Genomic DNA, 15113 nt, shown 5'->3' with positions numbered 1-15113 from the left:
GTCCCTTGAACTTTGTTAACAAGATTCCACCGTAAATATAAGTCACAATTTGAAATTGCACTAGAATCATGCTTCAGACTAGAGCAGCAAAGCAAAATGCTCAAAGCATGCTTTGGCTCAAGAGAGAACCATTAATGGCAGTTCTCTTAATGATGGTTTAGCATTTTTTTAATAGGCTCTGCTTAATTTTTTAATGGGCCTTTCCTCTTTTGCAAAGCTAACTTCAGTTGGATGTGATGCAGTCAAAGAGGATGCCTTTGTGAGCTTGTTTGTAAAGAGCATTAAGAGGTTAAGCAAAAATTCAAGGTTCTGATGTGCTTAGTTTATGCCCTCGAAGGAATAAAAGAGAGAATACCCCAATCAAGGACTCAATTGCCTGGCTCAACGCTATACTCCATCCAATACTCGAGAAACAGAAAAAACAACATCCTTAATAGGGCAGCATTGTATAGAATTGCAAGATCTCTTATCCCAAAGAAGGTAGCAATTGTAATAAAAAGGATAGGTGGAATAGGACCAGGGAATGTCTGAGAGCTAAAATTTATGATACAGAACAGCTATCATCTTTTAAGAGCACAAAAGGTGACACTGTTGTACATGTTGGTACCAACAATACTAATAGCAAGAGATCTCAGGATGTTTTTCCTCACAAATAAGGGACAGCATAAAGAAAAAGTCACAAGTAAGGATTAAATTTAAAGTGTCTGCAATTCTGCTCAGACACAATAGGAAGGAGTGAATGATAAGTCATGTCAATCAATTCTACCCTAGACAGGCCGCAAGGCTCATGGAGTAGAATTTTTCTCAGTGTGGTCTACTTTTCAATAGGAAAGACTGCATTTACAGGGATGGGATACCCTTAAATAGAAGGGTGCAAGAATATTTGCTGATAATATTGAAAGTGTTAGATGAGTCAAAAATTGCTAGACTGATTATACACAGACGAACAGATTAACAGCAGCTGCAAGCAGAGGTGAAAGTAATTTTGAACTGCTTCTGTTTGTCATACATCAGCCTAAAAAGTGAGTTGTCAGAGATAAGGCCTGCTGGGAGTCCTTATGTGCCTTTTTTTTTGCTTGTCCTGTGAGGACTCCCAGCAGGCCTTATCAGAACATATTTGAACATATGGTCCTTGAGGTTGTCACAGACATTCTCTCAGATATGCCCAGACAAGCTGTTCTTGCCACCTGGGAGTCTAAAACGCTGATGGAACTGATATTCGGGTGACACTTAAGTCAAGTGGACCCAATTTCGGCGAAGTCCGGACAGTCTATGACAGCCAAATCCTCTGCTTGCACCTTCACGATGGTGGGACTGTTAGTAATCCTGGGTATAACCTCCATGCACAAGTACATGGTGGGTGACCACCCAGGTGTGAACCAACGTTAGCAGGGGTCGAGGTGTGGCGCCCACACCACATGGAGGAACGCCGCCCCTCTATGTTACCAGGCAGTACTAGGTGGTAGATGACTCTCATCAACCGGTGAAATACCACCACTTTGCTTATTGGAGGCTTGAAGTGGTGGAACCCATGTTTAGTCTCTAGAGCTAAGTTCCGGCCAACCCTTCCCTATCTTTTGCATCATGCAGTATGATTGATGATTTTTGAGGTTATGGTGAATGTCGTGGCAAGATCCAATATTCCTTACATTTCGAGGGTACAGCTCTAAAACGGTGTTCGCAGGCCGGCCGCTAGATAGTACACTGGACCAAACCTATTGGTAACTCTCTAGGAGGCTTCCGGATCAGCTAGTGTATAATCTTGCTACCTCTACTCTGCCAGATAGTGACTGGAGGGAGTCCGAGTAGTGTGTATGCGGGGAGCATTGTCGAGGCCACGTTATGTCAAGGATCTGGGTATATTCTTACCACATGTACGCCATATCCAAAAATTTCATTACTTCATACAGCATGTCCCACCCACTTTTCCTTACTATTGAATACACCATGAATTGTCAAAATAATAGAGCAAGCTTATCTGCGAAAAGATCTAAACCTCCCAAGGACTTCCTAATTCATTTCACAAATATACGTGGTCTCAATTCCAATCTCAACGATGTCCATTTCCACTTGCAGTCTTCCAAACCCCATGTACTTTTTCTTACTGAATCTCAGTTATCAGTTGATTCAACTACTGCTCATCTCAGATGTCCAAATTATTTGCTGTATGATTCCTTTCGCCTCAAAGCTGGTACTTGTGCATATGTCCGTTCTGATATTCCCTGTCAGAGACTTGGCAATTTGGAATCTCCTCTCTTTGATCTTCTCTGGCTTAAAATCTCTCTACCTCATTGTGTCAAATTCATCTGTTGTCTCTACCGTTCTCCCAACTCCACTAATCACTTGGAGCTCTTTGACTTCCTCTCTTTGCAACTTGACTTTCTCCAGTCCAACTTTCCTAACAGTGAGGTAATTTTCCTTGGTGATTTTAACGTTCACAACTCCAGCTGGCTTCCGTTTTCTAGTTACACCGACCCAGCAGGTCGAGATGCTGAGGCTTTTGCAATTACTAACGACCTAGCACAGATTGTTCATTTACCCACAAGAATACCGGACAATCCTAATCATACAGCCAATACGCTTGATCTTTTTCTCACAAACAACCCTTCTAAGTACAAGGTCGAAGTGAGAGGTCCTTTAGGCACTTCAGATCACAACTTGGTGATTGTCTCTTCTCCAATGGAACCTTTATCTCATGGCTGTTCCCAACCTCGTATTGTTTGGCATTACAAGAATGCAAAATGGGATGACCTGCGAGACTTCTTTTCTTCTTTTCCTTGGTCTGATTACTGTTTCAAAACTTCTGATGTCAACGTTTGCTCAGATCGTGTCAGTGAAATTATTCTTGCAGGAATGGAATCCTTTATCCCACACTCCACTTTAAAATCTCGTCCTTTATCTAAACCTTGGTTCTCCAACAAATGTGCTAAGGCTGTCCAAGAGAAGAATGTTGCATATCGTAATTGGCTTCTTGCTAATTCTTCAGTTTCATTTTCTGGCTACACCAAAGCTCGCAACAATTGTAAAGCAGTTATTAATCAGTCCAAACTAGAATTTGAACAGGCTAAGAGTAGAAAACTTGCTTGTTGCCCTAATGGTAGCCGAGCATTCTGGTCTCTTGCCAAAGCTATTGGCCGCAACTTTTGTCCATCTCTGCTCCCACCTCTGTCCAAACCAGATGGTTCTGTTGTCACTTCAGCCAAGGATAAAGCTGACCTGCTAGCATCCCATTTTTCTTCCAGCTCATGTATTAATGATCTTGGTAAAACACCTCCCACCATTCCTAACACGCTCCATTCAATGCCTTCTGTGGTCTTCCGTCAAAAGGATATCAGAAGAATTTTGATGAATCTTGATGCTAAGAAAGCTCCAGGTCCTGATGGTATTTCTCCACTTGTTCTCAAAACCTGTGCTCCTGAACTTACTCCTATTCTTTGCCGCCTTTTTTCACTTTCTTATTCCAAAGGTGTTTTTCCTTCTGCTTGGAAATTTGCTCATATCCAGCCAGTTCCTAAAAAGGGTGACAAATCCCTCCCATCCAATTATCGTCCCATTGCAATTACTTCTACTCTTTCTAAAGTAATGGAGAAATCAATTAACCGGCAACTCTTAAACTACCTAGAAACTTTCCGTCTGATCAACGATCGCCAGTATGGATTCCGTCAGTGTCGATCCACTGGTGATATTCTGGCTTATGTTACCCATTTATGGACTAATTCAATGGAAAGGTTCGGTGAAACACAAGTAGTTGCTCTTGACATCTCAAAGGCTTTTGATCGTGTTTGGCATAAAGGTCTTCTAAGCAAGCTTCCATCTTATGGTTTGCCAACTGTTTTTAGTACTTGGTTATCCAGTTTTCTCTCTGATCGCTCACTGAGGGTGATGGTAGATGGCTCTCTGTCTTCTAACTTCTCCACTAATGCCGGTGTCCCCCAAGGTTCAGTTCTTTCCCCCACTCTTTTCCTCTTGTATATCAATGACCTTCTTCCATTGACTGGAAATCCTATCCATAGTTTTGCCGATGATAGCACATTGCATTCAACTTTCCATTTTGAGAAACCTTGTCCTGCTCAATCAGCTTCAAGTTTTCGAAAATCTGCTGCCAATTCTTTAAATGCCGATCTTCAGGTAATTGTCCAGTGGGGCAAAGACAACTTAGTTGATTTCAACCCTTCTAAAACTCAGTCTTGTCTTATATCTCGCAAAAAGGATTCTTCTGCTCCTATGCTTATCTTTAGTGACACTCCGATTTCTAGGCAAAATGATATATCTCTTTTGGGGATTACCCTGACTTCTAATCTCTCTTGGCACAAGCACATTACAAATATTGCTTCCTCTGCATCTAAAAAACTTGGTTTTCTCTTTCGCTCTCGGCGTTACTTTTCTTCCAAACAGCTGCTCACTCTGTATAAATCGCAAATCCGCCCTTCCATGGAATATTGTTCCCACATCTGGGGTGGTGCCCCCAAAACCTCTCTCAGGCTTCTTGATTCCATTCAGAAGAGGGCAGTTAGGTTAATTAATGATTCATCTCTAACAGAGTCTCTCCACTCGCTTTCTCATAGACGTGCTGTTTCTGCTGTATGCCTCTTCTACAGATACTTCCATGGGCACTGTTCTTCTGAATTGGCTTCTATAATTCCCGCTCTCTCTTTCAAAACAGTCCGAACACGTGCCGCCACCAGTCAACATCCATTTACTGTCCAGCTTCAAACCCACAGAACCAACTTTTCATCTTCCTCATTTATTCATTCAACTACCGTTTTCTGGAACAACCTTCCTTCATACGTATTTCCTGAAAATTACAATCTACAGAAGTTCAAGTCCAATGTCAACAAATATCTTCTTTCGTCTTTTCAACCTCCAACCCAAGCACGGTACTAAGTACTATAGGTTCTAATACCTCTCGTGTTTGGGGTTCTCATAAAAAAAAAAAAAAAAAAAAACATAAACAAGAATATATGTGTCTATACATGTGCCGCTGCTATACAATAATGCCAGGAATATAGTAAAAAAAAGTAATACTGAAGTCTCAAGTGCAGCCATAGTAGGAACATTGTAAACATAGTGCCACTCTCAGACATGTGATGTAGAACCTGAATATGAGTACAATGTGTATAGGAAGGACAGACATGAGAGGAGGGAAGGAGTAATGTGCTTGATTAAGAAGCACATAGATTTAATGCAGTCTGGACATTAAATCAAATCAACTGTCTGCCCCCTCATAGACTGCCAGAAGTTTTAAATGGATAGATGTGGCCAACTGATCACCCAATTTCAACAGGAACTCCGTCACCTTTACCAGAAATCGCTGTCACTTTGTCCATCCATATCTTCAGACCTAAAAACACCAGAAAAATGATATTGGGTGTGTTAATGTGTAATTTGTAGTACAAGTGTACATCATAAATTCTCTCTCCCTTTTCCTTATGCATGCATGTGTGTGAGTAATTGTGCATAACTTATTGACTAGCCCTTGTACTAATCTTTTTATACCAACAAAGAGATACTGTTCAAGGTTCAGACCTAAATGGATGTCAGATGAACTGAGGAGACCATCACTAGGCCTGACGTAGCTGAGTGGTCAGGAGAACGAGTGCAGTAGCACACACTCTTTGAGTGGACCAGGGTTCAAGCCTGTGACTGCTAAATACAATTAACATTTATATTGTAAACTCCACTGACTCACATTTTACTAAAGCACATTTCTGTAGGTCACTGCATTTAAAAAGTTTGCACCTTCCGGGTTACTGGGCTTTTCTGTTCTTGCAAAAATATAAACAAGAACATCTGCCAGTACTACTAATAATAGTAAAAAAAATGGGAGTAGGCATGTATTAAAGGCCAAATGACTACTTATGATTAGTATAATGAATAAGTATACAGACAAACAGAGTTGACCAGTAAATCAGAATGCCTTATAATTAGGAATTTTAACTTTATAGATGACTGAAATTTGTTGGTTGGTCATTTACACAGTAACAAAATTTTCTGATGCTATTTTATGACTGTTTTCTATAGCAGTAAATTAGAGAAGCAATGAGAGAAAGCTCTTGATCGATTCTTCATGTATTAGGAACGACTAGAAATCAATGGCAGTGATCACTGCATTAAAGTGAAATCTATTTAAAGAGATGACTACTGTCAAAGAAAAAGGGTGCTTTCTTAAAGGTGACTACAATGGACTCAGATGGCTTTAAAATAGTATTCAGTAGGACCAAATGAAGATGGTACTAACTGCAAATTCTAAACGGGAAGTATTCAGCAAAGTGATAGCAGACAAGAAGTACTTCTGAACGCTTAGAACTGGATATCACTTCTAAGATAAATGGATGTCAGATGAACTGGTGACGCAACTGGCAGAGAATAAAAATATAAAGAATGCATATAAATTATGAAGGGAATACAGAAATCTACAGCAAGTATAAACCAGTCTGAAATCAGCTAAAATAGATTATGAGCATTCCTTGCAAAGAATGCAAAGAAAAGTAGCAAAGAATTCTTTGCTTATGGTAAACATTGGAAAGAAAGGAATAAACAATGTTGGCCAACCAGATACAAATGGCATAACTATTGATGATTCTATTCAGGTTGCTGACAAACTGAATACAGTAGACTCTTGATTTTCGGGATAGATGGTAAAAAACAAATCCCTGATAATCGATTTCCCGGTTAATCCAAAAATACAAAAGTTCCTGACATACGTAAGAGATACGTTCCACGACTTCTTACTTCATCGAGTTTTACGTAACTCGGGAATGACTAATAACATATTGCTACTATATTATTATTGACAAATCTGAACTCCACACAATACTTGTTAATCTTTGGCCATTTTCATACATCCTTATTAGTTTAATTTTCTGATCCAAATCGTTATTATTTTGTTATTTGGTTTTTAGGGGCATTAGCAACTAAGGCCATATTGCTCCGGGGATATACGATGGTCATTCCCTGACCTTTCCGCATCCTCCGTTTTGGTGGTTACGGGCTCGAACACCGGTCTAATCAAGAAGTGTGTGCACGCACTGCTGCTCCTGCCCACCTGGCTACGGAGGCGCCGATCCAAATCGATGGCTTTCCTTTTGTTGGTAGATTTACTAGTAGTGCTGTGACTTATTCTCTTAGTCAGTACTATGATAATGGTCAAAATGAAATTTTCTGAAAAGAACTTCACAGAAACACACTATTATCACCTCACACGAACTCACATTTTACTAAAGCACATTTCTGTAGGTCAATGCATTTAAACAATTTGCACCTTCTGGATTACTGGGCTTTTCTGTTCGTGTATCTAATTATAAACAGGTAGTAAACTCGATCTTATTGCATTTGCGATAATACCGATAGCTGGAATTGTGTGGGTTTTTATGTTATTATGGTGAAATGTGTCCCCTTCACTGAAATCTTCAGTCATATAAAAAAAAAAGAAGAACCATAAATAAATTGTAAGAATCTTCTCTTCTTTCCTATTTTTTTGCTTGCTACTTCGTGTCTCACTTATGCGTGCCATGATCGTTGTTATTGATTGCTTATTTTTTTATTATTTTTGTTTTAAAATTTTACAATCCTAAAAAAAAAAAAAATTTGGGCAAAAAAAAAATTTGTGTAAATCTGTAGTTGCGTAAGTCGGGGACTTACTGTATCGAAAAATGTTTGGCAACCTACGTAAAAAATATGGCGATAGATAAAAAACTTACCACGTACTACTCGCGTGTCCAATACGATGCATCCTTTTATTTTTTGCGATGTCGATTTTAAGCCTAACAGCTTTCCTATTTTTTTTACGATGTTGATTTTAAACCTTCCCTTTATTTTTTAAGATGTTGCGTATGGTTTGGTCATCAACATTATAATGGTTCTTTAGAGATTTAACGGATGCACCGTTTTCAAACTTTTGAATAATTTCAAGTTTTTGTTTAACTGAAAACGCAACTCTTTTGCGTTTACCCATCATTTTTGCGATTTCTAAACAAAAAAAAAAAAAAAAAAACTATAAAAAAAATTCTGACATCCCTGACATAAATAACGAAACAAAATTTGTCCTTTTGTGCTGCAACGGAACATAACAATCGATGCAACGCACTAAAACAAACTAAACATTTCTCTCTCTTTTTTTTGTTCTTTTTTTTTTGAGCGGCGAGTGTGAAGACAGCGGGAGTTGCAAGATAATAAGCACACTAATCTCCCAATGATGACTTATAATGCCGGTTGTCGCTTATTTACGACTTGCAAAATATCTGTTTATAACTAGAATAGGTATTACTTGAATTTTATGATTTCAAGTTGATTTTTTTATTTTTTTTATTTGGAGTCTTGAAGTGTTCCAGTTAATCGAAAGTCTGCTGTACATGTTTTGCAATTACATTTAGTAGTCGTGGGGATGCCAGAAGTATATCAAATTCTAAGAGGGAAGGAGATAACTGAAAATAAAGTCGAAGGGAAACTGTTGAAGCTAAAAGTAAATAAAGGCACCTTGGGCAAATAGGATCTATCCAATTATATTAGCAAAGGCAGCAAAAGAGGGGAGCAAAACTTTAGCCATAACTATGAGAGCATTCTTGGATTTGGGGGGGAGTCTCTCTCTCTATGGATTAAAGATGTGCAAATGTCTCCCCAATTCAAAAAGGGGATTAAAGGGTAGTAAATTAGTTGCCTGATGGCACCAGGGGTTTCCCCCCATTTCTGCATTGTATTCTTTGAGTTCTGCATTGTATTCACAGAGTTCTTCACACAGAACTCTGTGAAGGCCAGATATTTAAAGGTGTATGGGGAGTGGAATGTTGTTTAGTGTTATGTTCTGTTGTTTCTCTGACCATTTAGCTATTGGGACCCACTGCTGCCCACACTTTGCCACGATGAGGCAGGTCAGGCACCCAGTAGATTATTCAAGTACTCTGGCAGGCCATGCCACCTAATTTCCAAGGATTTCAGTGGCAAGGTCTAAAAAAAAAAAGGGTGAACACTAGAATTTCGAAAGGCCAAAAGAGGTTTACGAGAAAGAGGTAGAATTTAGATGTTGATTAGAATCTGACAGCATTGTTAAGGGCATACTCTGTCGATTTAGTAAGGGTGGGGTGGAGACATAAAATGGGGGGGAGAAACAGGTAGAAGGATGGGGACCTTTTTGGAGTAGGCATCTGAGATCAGTGAGGACAAGTCCCACCAGGAAGTATGGGGGACTCAGGGAGGGTAGGAGACAGAGGCCCATCTCCTCCCCTGCCTAGGGATGGAGTTTTAAAGGGAACTGGGTTTGAGTAGCCAGTTCAAATTGCCAAATGGCGTGTCAGCACCATGTCTCCATCGGTGCTCGTTGTCATGTCCGTGTAAGTGTCGAATCCAGTAGGAAGATCAAGCTGCCCATCCTGCTCCAGGGGTGAGTTATGTTACTGGCAGTGGGGAATCCACCAGGAAAAGGGGGAGTAATCTCTCCCTCTCCCAGTGGGGGGGAGTTAAAGAACCTGTCAGTTTTACTTCTGTTCCAGGGAAATTAATGGAATCACTGGTTTAAAAAAGTACTGCGGGACCAGCTAGACAAGAATGTAATTCTCAGTAACCACAGTGTGGATTTGTAAAAGACGGGGGTGGTCGGGGGGGGGGAGGGAATCTTGTATGACTGATCCAATTAAACACTATGTTGCAGTAACAATGGAACTGGATGCAAAAATTAATTTTGGCATAACATACATTTCAGAAAATGCTTTTGATACTGTTTCACATGAAAGACTGCTGTTCAAACTGGAACAGTGTGAAATTGGGGGAATATATCCTGCTGTGGACAAAGGGATGGATAAAAAAAGACAGAGTGGTCATCAATGGGGACTGTTCTTTGGGCTATTATTATTAGTGGAGTCTCTCTCTTGGTGCTGGATCCATTGTTGTTTTCAATATTTTTTAATGATATTGATTAAGGATACAAAGCTTAATGTCTAAGTTAGCAGGTGATACAATAGTTGGCACAGTAGTCAATGAACAGTAATCAGGTATGCCACTGCAACAAGGTGTGGAAAAATTATGCAGATGGGCTGAGAAGTGACAACACGACAAATGCAAGGTATGCATTTGTCAATATTAAACAGATTTGGGGTGGGGGAGGGGTAATTGTACAGTCAGAGATGAAGTTCTCTGAGCAGTACCAGATGTGCTGCCAGGACATTGCAAGGAGTTTTGTCAATGATATACAGAAATTTTGCTAGTAGGAATAGGGAGGTGACTGTCCTGTTGTATAAGGAAGTGTTGAAGCAACATCTTAAAAAGATGTACTGCACACAGATCTAGAAATCTTATGTTAGAAAGGATGTGGGTCTGATGGAATGGGTGCAGAGAAAGGCAATCAGTGAGTGGAATAAAAGGGTAATTAGCAAAAAAGATTTCAGTTTTGCAAACTGCAGCTTCTGGAAACTAGGCATCTGTAAGGAGATCTGAGTAATATGTTTAAGGCTTTGAATGGCTTGAGTATGGTAAATGCTGATGGTATCCTAACTCTTGTAAACATTAACATCAAGTTAGTTTATTTTAAAAAAACTTAAATTTTGTAATGGTTTTTCAGAGATATTCTCAGTTTCTATTACACTTAGTAATAGAAATTAACAAAATTAGTCAACAATCAAGTAACAAATAACTGAAATTAAAGAATATAAATTATTAACAGTCAAAAGTGGATTCCTTTTGAATATAAATTATTAACAGTCAAAAGTGGAAAGCAATACCAATAAGAGGTTTCTTACAGCTTGATTTTATTGCTTAATTGACAAGAAAAGTGAGAAATGAACAAACAGAACAAAAATAAAGTTGTGAAACTAGTTCACATAATAAGCAATTATGAATCCATGCCATAAAAGCTAACCAGTCATGTGCACCTGTAAACATAAACTTCTTTATATATCCAAAAAATATCAAATTAATTCTCATTTTATCATGTAATCAATAAATATAATCAGTGAAAAATAAATTTTTGCTTTATACCTTAACTTCCTATCTTAAGAGTTTTTTAATTAATTAGCTGAAGTTAAATTTCAAATTTATTTATCAGCTATTTCCTTATTTATAAGCCACACAAAAAAATATAGCATACTCACATTTCAAACCTGAATTCCTGAAGTTCTTCAAAATGATAATCAACAGTAAACTTCTTAACAAAATCTGGATTCAGGCAATCCCATATTGTTTCTGTTCTTCCTATCTGAAGAGATTTAAAAATGTGAAATAGTAGTGAAAACAACCAAATATGATAAGTACACAACAAGAATTCATTATGAATCCAATTATTGTGCACATGCAACAACACTCAGTGAACAACTGATCGCGACTCGGTGTGTGTGTGTGTGTGTGTGTAGTATATACATGGATGAGCCAAAACACTATGACCACCTACCTAATATGATGTTGGTCCTCCATGTGCAGCCAAACCAGCTTGTACCCAGTGAGACATAGATGCTACAAGTTGCTTCAATTTGCATAACGACTCGCTGGTTATAATGTTAATGTTTTGGCTCATTGGGGTGTGTGTGTGTGTGTGTGTGTGTGTGTGTGTGTGTGTGTGTGTGTGTGTGTGTGTGTGTGTGTGTGTGTGTGTGTGTGTAAAAAATAGGCGTAAAAGTAAAAGTTTAAGTTTAATAATTGGACTTAGTTAAACAGGCAGATGGCAATCAGAAACAGATAGTTCTGTTACTTATTGGTGGGATATACTGAAAGGGATTAGCCCTAGAAAAAGTCCCTTTCAATGTATCTATATATCAATAATTAGCTACATAATCATTATTGTATTATATATTTATATATTATCACTAATTATATGTTTATTTCCAGGGTATGGCATTGTAGACCTACACAGGCTATCTTAGTCTTTATAATTTATTTTGGCATTAAGGCCCACTGTATACTGTTATGTTTAGATACATATTCCGCATCTATACAATATAATACATATTATACTTTTACTATAATAACTATACACATATACACACACAGGTAGTTCTCAACTCTACAAGTTAGTTCATTCCATTAAGCGAGAATTAAATCCTGTAGACAATGTTAAAAATAGGGGTTACATTCTCAACAATGAGAATGTGGGAGGGGTTATGCTATTAGTTAAGAAACACATAAAAACCAAGGAAGTGAAGCCAGTCGACATCGCTGCACAGTGCAGTGTTGAGTCAGTTTGGTGTGACATAAGCATTGGGAGATCAAAATTGAGAGTAGGAGTGTGCTATAGGCCTAATGACTCTGATGAGTATAATAAGAAACTGTACAGGGAAATAGAGTGGGCCAGTAAATCAGAGAGTCTTATAATGGGAGAGTTTAATTTCCCAGATATTGATTGGAATTTGGGGGCTGGTCACTCACACACTAGCAAGGCTTTTGTGGATTTATTGGATGATTGTTTTCTACATCAGCATGTTCGGGAGGCAACTAGAGGGAGTAATACTCTTGATTTGATTATCAGCAGCAATTCTTCATGCATTAAGAATCTGCAGATAAATGAACCACTAGGTGGCAGTGATCACAGTGTGCTGAAGTGGGATTTACTCAAAGAGGTAACTACCATTTGGGGTAAAGGGAAGGGTTATTGCTTCCATAAGGGCGACTACAATGGACTGAGACAGTATTTAAATTCTATACAGTGGGACCAACTGATGATGTTACCAACAGCAAATTCAAAATGGGAAGCATTCAAAGAACTTATCTTGGAAGCTACGAGGCTTTACATACCAACTAAGAAATATTGTTCAAGGTTTAGGCCTAAATGGATGTCAGATGAACTAATGAGGCATATGGCAGAGAAGAAAAATGCATGGGATACTTATAAATTAACACATGACACAGAAGCCTATGATAGATACAAGTTGATATGCAACCAAGTTACAAAGGAGGTTAGGCAGGCGAAGGCAGATTACAAGAAATCCTTGGCAAGGGATGCAAAGAAAAACAGCAAAGAGTTCTTTACTTATGTAAACTCTAGAAGAAAGGGGATGAATCAGATTGGTCCGCTTGATATTGATGGGTCAACTGTTGATGATCCTGCTCAGGTAGCTAACAAACTAAATGAATATTTTGCATCGACATTCACACGTGAGGAGTTATTCAGCGAGGGGAATGCCAGAGGTGTATTCAACTCTAGCAGTAAGCTAGAGAATCTTGAAATAAATGGGAGTAAAGTGGAGGAGAAATTGTTGAAGATAAACACAAGAAAGGCACCCAGGGTGGATGGGATCTATCCAGTTATATTAAAGGAGGCAGCAAAGGAAGTAAGCAAACCCTTAGCCATAATTATGAGAGCTTCCTTGGACTCAGGGGAGGTACCCTTAGACTGGAAATGTGCAAATGTGACCCCAATTCACAAAGGAGGATCAAAGGCTGACACAAGTAATTATAGACCTGTGAGCTTAACTTCTGTTCCAGGAAAATTAATGGAGGCACTGGTTAAAGAAGCACTGCAGGATCATTTAGACAAGACTTCAGTTATAGCTCGGACACAGCATGGTTTAGTTAAGGGGAAGTCTTGCCTGACCAATTTGATTGGATACTATGATGCAGTCACAAAAGAACTGGATGCAGGGAATAACTTTGATATTATATACTTGGATTTTAGAAAGGCTTTTGATACTGTTGCACATGGAAGACTGCTACACAAATTGGAGCAGTGTGACATTGGAGGCAAATTGCTGCTATGGATAAAGGGGTGGTTGAGGGGTAGAAGACAGAGAGTGGTAATCAATGGACCATGCTCATCGTGGACTAATGTTATTAGTGGAGTCCCTCAGGGCTCAGTAGGCGCCTCCGTAGCCAGGTGGGAAGGAGCAGCAGTGCATAGCACACGCTTCTTGATTAGACCGGGGTTCGAGCCCGTCACCACCAAATATGGAGGATGCGGAAAGGTCAGGGAATGACCACCGCATATCCCGGAGCAATATGGCCTTAGTTGCTAATGCCCCTAAAAACCAAACAACAAACAAACAAACAGGGCTCAGTGTTGGGTCCATTATTGTTTTCTGTATTTATAAATGATATTGATGATGGTATATCAAGCTTAATGTCCAAGTTTTCAGACGATACAAAGGTTGGCAGGGTTGTCAAGGACACTACTGACACTATGCTGCTGCACCAGGATCTGGAAAGGTTGAGCAGATGGGCTGAGAGGTGGGAAATGAAGTTTAACATTGACAAATGTAAAGTACTACACATGGGAAACAGCAACCCCAGAGCAACGTATCAACTCTGTGGTACTACACTGACAGTGGTAGAGAATGAAAGGGACTTAGGGGTGGTTGTGCAGGCAGATATGAAGTTCTCTGAGCAGTGCAGACGGGCTGCAAGAGTACCTCATGGAGTATTGTCAATGATATACAGGAATTTTTCCAGCAGGGATAAGGAGGTGATTATTCCCTTGTATAAGGCAATGGTCAGGCCACACCTAGAGTACTGTATACAGGTCTGGAGGCCTCATTTCAAGAAGGATGTAGAGCTGCTGGAACGAGTACAGAGAAGGGCAACAAGATTAGTGAATGGAACAAAGGGGTGCTCTTACAAAGAAAGGCTTAAGTTTTGCAAATTACAGTGTCTGGAGACTAGGCACCAGCGAGGTGATCTGATAGAGGTGTATAAAGCCTTGAATGGTTTGAGCATGCTCAATGCTGATGGGATTCTTCCTCTAGCTCAGAATAATCACCTGAGAGGGCATAAATTCAAATTGAGGAAAGACAGATGTAGGATAGACGTGCGGAAATTTGCCTTTAGCCAGCGGGTGGTTGGTTGGTGGAACAGACTTCCATTCCTTGTCGTGGAGGTTGATAGCCTAAATAAGTTTAAGGCTCAGCTGGACAGGTATTTTGAACGAACAGAGGAGTGAAGTGGAAGTGGGTTTTTTTTTTTTTTTGGCTGATGCTGCATAAGCTTGCTTTCTTGCATCAAATGCCTCTACTAATGCTAATGCTAATGCTAATGAAATTAGTTTATGTTTAAACAATGATTGATCCAAAGAAATTAAAATGTAACCTGTAAAATCAAGCAAATTATAATATTAAAGAAATTATTTATGACTTACAAATTTTAAAGAATGTTTATTCTTCATCATCGACTAAATGCACACTTGTTGCCGCCTCCGTAGCCAGGTG

General features: G+C 39.2%; 1 protein-coding gene across 1 annotated transcript in view; it reads right to left on the bottom strand.

The window, feature by feature from the left end:
• The window catches only part of LOC150076225 (copine-8-like), a 324722-nt gene that overhangs the window by 238475 nt on the left and 71134 nt on the right, over nucleotides 1–15113 (bottom strand). The window contains exon 4 of the mRNA XM_090387972.1: nucleotides 11079–11182. Coding sequence (XP_090244098.1) covers nucleotides 11079–11182 — 104 coding nt within the window. The remainder of the gene's footprint in view (nucleotides 1–11078; nucleotides 11183–15113) is intronic.

The sequence above is a fragment of the Mastigoproctus giganteus genome, chromosome 13, assembly GCF_048544385.1.
Source record: "Mastigoproctus giganteus isolate SK-2022 chromosome 13, ASM4854438v1, whole genome shotgun sequence".
Lineage (NCBI taxonomy): Eukaryota > Metazoa > Arthropoda > Arachnida > Uropygi > Thelyphonidae > Mastigoproctus > Mastigoproctus giganteus.
The sequence above is the reverse complement of the archived record's forward strand: the minus strand, read 5'-3'. Positions and strand labels throughout refer to the sequence as shown.